Below are 6,733 nucleotides of genomic sequence, written 5' to 3' on the forward strand. Positions count from 1 at the left end.
TTACAGATGGGAACACTGAGGCACTTACCCTGGTGCCCTAAGTAGCCAAGCGTGTGGACAGGTTAGTCAAGCCAGCGTCAGCTGCAAAGCCGGAGCCCTTTCTACCACGCTCCCTGCCCCGTGATGTGCAGCGGCTGAGCCTCACCAAGCTTCAGGCCAGAGACGCCCTCTGCTGCCATGCAAGGGGCCCAGGCTGTGCGTCCGAGTGGCCCCAAAGAGCTGCCTCCTGGGTGTTCTCTGGGCCCTGCCCCGGGACCCTGAATCCGCGGTGCCCACAGCTGCCGCCTCACTCGCGACTCCGCTGTCCTCTCTGCTTTGTAAACCATTTTGCGGCTTGCGCTTCGCAGCTCCATCTGTACTCTTGGCTACCAGGTCTCTCTCTCTCTCCTTCTCTCTCTCTCTCTCTCCTGACTGCACCCAGAGATGACGTCTCCTCCAAGTCGAAGGCTTGCCCCTGTCCCCTTAAAAGCCACACCCATCAGGCGCTCCTGCAGGTGGCCCATGCGTGCCACACTTTTCTTTTTAACCCCACTTCTGGTATTTTTTGTTAATTCCCCAGAGGGCCATTCCTGAGGTGCGCTGCAGGTAGGAGCGCTGATTGGATGAACCGGCTTGGCTTTGAAGAGCTCCTCTGTGTACCTGGGCATTCTTGTTTGAGAAGCCTGCTTCCAGATCCTAACGTGCGCCTCAGGTGTCACTGTCCTAAGAAGACGCGTAGTTAATACATTGCTTCTGAAATCCTGTGGCCGAGGGCGGTCGTGTGCCCTGACGTTGGTGATTTCTTGGCTGCTTGTGTACCTCCTGGTGCAGCCCAGCACCGTGGGGAAATCTGCTCTCCACACTGCAAATGATTAATTTTTCAAAACTTCTTTTATTTATTTGGAAAGGCAGAAAGTGAGAGAGAGAGAGAGATCTCCCATCTGCTGGTTCACTTCCCAGATGCCTGTCACAGTCAGGGCTGAGCCAGACTGAACCCAGGAGGAACCTGGAACTCAACGCAGGTCTTGTCTCCCCTATGGGTGGTGGGGAGCGACTATGTGAGTCATTGCTTGGTGACTCCCAGACTGTGCACTGGCAGAAGCCGGAGTGGGGCAGAGTCGAGACCTGCACCCACACACTGTTATACGGATGCCTGCGTCCCGAGAGCAGCTTACCTGATGTACTGAACGTCCAGCCCTGGGTGCATATGCAGTGTAGCCCTTCATGGATTTGACTTAGACATAGCATTACAGTCTACCACATTGACTTCTTAAATGCTCAGTAATTTTTTTTAAAGATTTATTTATTTAATTGAAAGTCAGAGTTACATAGAGGAAGAAGGAGAGGCAGAAAGATAGAGAGGTCTTCCATCTGCTTGTTCACTCCCCAAGTGGCCACAATGGCCAGAGCTGTGCTGATCTGAAGCCAGGAGCCAGGAGCTTCTTCTGGGTCTCCCACATGGATGCAGGGGCCCAAGAATTTGGGCTATCCTCCACTGCTTTCCCAGGCCATAGCAGATAGCTGGATCGGAAGTGGAGCAGCCAGGTGTCGAACCAGTGCCCATATGGGATGCCAGCACTGCAGGTGGCAGCTTTACCAGCTACACCACAGTGCCGGCCCCTCATTGATTTTTGACATTTAGTCTTACTCTCAGATTTGGAAACTGATGACTTTTGCTTCAAGATGTCTTATTCTCCTAGACCCCGAGGCACTCAGGGGCCTGATGAGCCTTGAGCTCTGGGTCTCATAGTGAACTCAGCTCGTCCATTGCTTGGCTTTGCATTTCCAGCCACAAGTTCATGTCCCCAAGGCCAACGGGCTGCCCTTCTGCTCTGCTGCTGCCCCCACACCCGACTGTACAGGAGGTGGGCGAGGGCTGGATTCCCACGAGGCCGTGGCGGCGTTTGGATGGGTGCCAGGTGTTTTTGGCAGCTCTGTGTGCTTATGCAAATTCTGTGGCGCGCCCTGTCTCTGGGAGGAAGTTGACACTGAATATTTATTTTCAAACAACTGCATGTGTTTGTGGAGAAGCATATGTTACACTGTTACATCGAAACCCAGTGCTTCTGCCTATTCCCTGGTCGGCGATGGAATTTTTTTTTCATGTTTTAATCCTTTGGTTACAATATATATACTAAAACCATATGGTCCCCTCATACCGTCCTTTGTATTTCTGAATGCATATTAATGAAGTGCGGAGGGTCACACAGGCGGGTTGAGAACAGTTTATGTATGTGGTCCTGGCCCCAGCGGCGTTGGGGGACAAGCTGCTAATACGTTACAAATGTGTCGCTGAACCCCAAACCGGGCTTTGCAGAAGGCACTGGAAGAAGGCTGACCCTGCTCACAAGGCTCGCATGGATGAGCTCCTCTACGTGTATTCCATGCAGCCAAAGTGGAAACAAAGATTGATGAGAGGGACAGTTGATCTAGGGAGCTGGCGGGAAGGGGGTCACAGAAGATTTTATGCTTGATTTTTTTTACATTTCTTTGTTTCCGTGAACAACGGCCGGCTAAAGTTATTTTACTCATCTGTTGAGATTGCTTATAACATAACACAAGGTAAATTTTGGGGTGATTAGTCCAAGGCAGTGTTAGAACTGAAGTTTGGAAGGGAAGACTTGCCTCCCATCCGTTTTCAAAGCTTCTAGAATACGCTCAGCACAGCTCAGCTTCCCTGGCACCCAGTATCGACCAGCGATTTTTTTTTTTTTTTTTGACAGGCAGAGTGGATAGTGAGAGAGAGAGAGAGAGAAAGGTCTTCCTGTGCCGTTGGTTCAATCTCCAATGGCCGCCGCGGCTGGCGCGCTGATCCGATGGCAGGAGCCAGGTGCTTCTCCTGGTCTCCCATGGGGTGCAGGGCCCAAGCACTTGGGCCATCCTCCACTGCACTCCCGGGCCACAGCAGAGAGCTGGCCTGGAAGAGGGGCAACCGGGACAGAATCCAGCGCCCCGACTGGGACTAGAACCCGGTGTGCCGGCGCCGCAAGGCGGAGGATTAGCCTAGTGAGCCGCGGCGCCGGCCTTCGACCAGCGATATTTATTCATGGTATGCGTCTTTCATGAACTTTTCGCAGACCCTCTCCTATGCATGAATTCCAGAATCTTTTCCCAGCAGAATAAACTCATCTTTTCCTCTCATGTTCCGTGAACTTCCTGAGGGCTCCTTGCCTACATTTCTCTCCTTCAGGGAGCCATACATCATCTGCAGGTACTGAAACGGGGTGGCCAGAGTGACGGGCCTGGAATTTTCTGTGAATGCAATGAGCCCTCCAAGCCCTGTCCGTGTGCTCTGAGTGGGATCCAGAACACTCCATGCACACCCCCCGGAGACATCCTCCCTGCCCCAGTCCCAGCCGGCCTCGGCTCCCTGAGCCACGCCCCTTCTAGCTTTCCTTTGGGGAAGTCAGCTCTGCAGGATTGGCCCTGTGGGACACGCGTGCTTTCCATGGGGCTTCATTTGCCCGGGTGCTGCCATTGGTAGCCCTGGTTTGAGACAGAGCCAGCTTTCTCCTCTCTGCTTCCCCACTTGGAGGGCGTTGATGCTGTGTTAGGAAACGTTTTCGCGGCATAGCATCCTGACACCAGCACAGTGTTATGGTCGGAATCCCGGTGTGTGCTTCCATCCTCTGCTTTTTTTCCATAAACATTTAGAAGTTCATTTCCTAGCCTCACTTCTATTATTTTTCTTGACCTTGCCAATGTAAATGGGATTAAGTCATTATTGCCATCCACATAATGGCATTTTTCTGCTTTGCAAAATAGGAAAAAGTAGCTCTTCCATCCCCAGAACACTGGGTTGACCTGGGAAGTCAGCAAAGGATGGAACTGAGCCAAATGTGCTTTGTCCAAGTGCATTCTCTGCGTTCCAGGGAGAACGTGGAGCTGGGAGTTGTGTCTGGGTCCCCAGGGACAGACCATTGTCTTATATCACATTTCCTAGAGGCAGAGCTGGGGCTCAGACACCTGCGCAGCTGACTCACTCGGGCAAAAGGAGGCCAGGAGGCAGGATAGGGCAAGGGACACCGCCATGAGGTTGTACTTAGAGAAAAAAAATTACTTATTTGCAAGGTAGAGTGATAGAGAGAGGGAGAGGCAGAGAACCATCTGCTGGTTCATGCCCAAGGGCTGGATTGGACCAAAGCCAAGAGTCTGGAACTCTATCCGGGTCTCCCATGGAGGTGGCAGGAACTCAGGCACGTGGGTCACCGTCTGCTACCTTCCCAGGTGCACTAGCGGGGAGTTGGGTGCGAAGTGGAGCAGCCAGGATTCAAAGCTGGGCTCTGATATGGGATGTGGGTGACACAGGCTGCAGTGTTACCTGATGTGCCACAGTACTGGCTCCCATGAGGTCTACATGATGCTGGGTGGCTGCTCCAGCCTGCCGTGGGGGTATACACAGTGTCAGCCCATGGTTTCCTGCACCAGTCTCGCTGACCATGGGATACTCGGGTGAGGCAGCCCCTGTCCAGCTAGGGACAGCTCTCTGGAGCAGAGAGAGGCCTTGGACCGTGAGTAGCAGCTGAGGGCCAGGCAGGCGGGCTGGGTGAAGGGAAGCCAGGCCACGTCCCGGGAGCCCTTGCCTTTCTCCTGGGCGAGGCTGGCTTGGCTGCAGACCCTGCTCTCACCGGCGTCCTCTCTCTCCTCCCCAGGGAGCGGGCAGATCCAGCTCTGGCAGTTCCTCCTGGAGCTCCTGTCCGACAGCTCCAACTCCAACTGCATCACCTGGGAAGGCACCAACGGGGAGTTCAAGATGACGGATCCCGACGAGGTGGCGCGGCGCTGGGGCGAGCGGAAGAGCAAACCCAACATGAACTATGACAAGCTCAGCCGAGCCCTCCGTTACTACTACGACAAGAACATCATGACCAAGGTGCACGGGAAGCGCTATGCCTACAAGTTTGACTTCCACGGCATCGCCCAGGCCCTGCAGCCCCACCCCCCGGAGTCGTCTCTGTACAAGTACCCGTCGGACCTCCCGTACATGGGCTCCTACCACGCCCACCCCCAGAAGATGAACTTTGTGGCTCCCCACCCTCCCACCCTCCCTGTGACGTCATCCAGTTTTTTTGCCGCCCCAAACCCATACTGGAATTCACCCACTGGGGGGATATACCCTAACACTAGGCTTCCGGCCGGCCACATGCCTTCTCACCTGGGCACCTACTACTAGAGACCTGACCGAGGCCTTTCCCGACAACGTACAGTCCCCAATCCATTGCCACAGACTCTATTGGAGAATGCAGAACAGAAGTGCCTGGAGAACAATGAGGAAGTTTGGCTGGGACCAGGGGAGGAAGCCGGGGGAGAGGTGTAAGGACTCTTAGTGGGAGTGCATTCCGAAGTGAAGAGGATGCTAAAATGCCGTGGACGTGGACACTATAATCTGTGAAACAGCTTGTGGAAGCCGTTGTAGGTGGAAGCGTGCAAAGTGCCAAAGGAGGGGGTTCTCGGGACGCGTGCACGCTCTGGGGTGGAATTTGGGATCCTACTAATGCAAACTGGGATTGAACTCAAGCAATAGACATAACACAGTTTTGACCTAACACACCATTTATAATGCCATTTTAAGGGAAACTACCTGTATTTAAAACTAGAAACATATCATAAACAAAACACAAAAGAGAGACAGACAGACAGACACTGCGGTCCATCCGTAGACCCGTTGGAACCCATTGGTGTTTGCTCTTTGGGTTGAAACTAGATTCATCCCATTGGATGGAGAGTTCTCGGCTCTCTCAAACTGTGAAGATGATCTGAAGCTTCCAGCTTCTTTATAGTAATACAGGAACCACGGGCGAAGAGGTGGGACTAGGGATGTGTTCAGAGAGGGCGTGTGGGCTGTAGACAGAGGGTTGGGGGTGGAGAGAGGAGAAGGCAGCGGAGGAGGAGGCAGGGGCTGGGGAAGACATTCCTCCCGCATGGGGGCTGGGCTGAGGACACGTGGGACTGTGGAGGATTGGTGGGGGGGAGCCCTGCGGTTTCCAGTGGTCAGTGTTGTACCAAACCCAGTGTTAGTGCAAAAAGCCACGGTGTGATGGAGGCTGAGGGGTAGGAGAGTTCAGAACCCAAACCATGCATCTCTTTTCTTTGTCAAAAGAAAAATTTTAACTGGAATTGTCTGATATTTAAAAAAAAAAAACACACAAACATTCAGGACCTCATCATGACGTGAGGGCTTTGCCTTCCACGGGCCAGGCAGGAGATGACCTGGCAACTACCACAGTCAGAACCCCTGTGGGCACACTGGGCAGTCGGGCCCCAGGGTTCCCTTCCGAGTCACGAACGCTGTGCGTTTGTCAGAATGAAGTATACAAGTCAATGTTTTTTTCCTTTTTATATAATAATTATATAACTTATGCATTTATACACTACGAGTTGATCTCGGCCAACCAAAGACACAGGACAAAAGAGACAATCAATGATATAACGTGGCCTTGAATTTTAACTCTGTATTGCTTAGTGTTTACAATATGAAGTTATTCGTTCTTAGGATGCAGAATGTATGTAATAAAATAAGCTTGGCCTAGCACGGCACATCAGATTGACACTGGAGTCTGCATTTGCACCTGTCTGGCGGCTCAGATTGCGCAGTAGAAACCTGGGTTGAGTGTGGTGGGGGTTGGGTTCTAATCTCGCTTTGGGAACTTGTCTGAGTGACAGCCAAACACTTAGGTGCTGGACATCCAAACAGGTCCGGCCTCTGCAGCCCTTCTCACCCACTCTGACCCTAGACCCTTGTGGGACAGAAGGA

General features: G+C 52.8%; 1 protein-coding gene across 12 annotated transcripts in view; it reads left to right on the forward strand.

The window, feature by feature from the left end:
- Positions 1-6,527, forward strand: part of ERG (ETS transcription factor ERG) — a 273,981-nt gene extending 267,454 nt beyond the window's left edge. For all 12 annotated transcript variants that reach the window (XM_089330556.1, XM_051833641.3, XM_017350791.4 and 9 more), the window contains one exon: positions 4,632-6,527. In XM_089330556.1, coding sequence (XP_089186682.1) covers positions 4,632-5,152 — 521 coding nt within the window. In that variant the 3' untranslated portion in view covers positions 5,153-6,527. The remainder of the gene's footprint in view (positions 1-4,631) is intronic.
- Positions 6,528-6,733: the final 206 nt, after the last annotated feature.

Source organism: Oryctolagus cuniculus, chromosome 4, assembly GCF_051225735.1.
Source record: "Oryctolagus cuniculus isolate XC-2025 breed Fujian yellow rabbit chromosome 4, ASM5122573v1, whole genome shotgun sequence".
In the NCBI taxonomy this organism is placed as follows: domain Eukaryota; kingdom Metazoa; phylum Chordata; class Mammalia; order Lagomorpha; family Leporidae; genus Oryctolagus; species Oryctolagus cuniculus.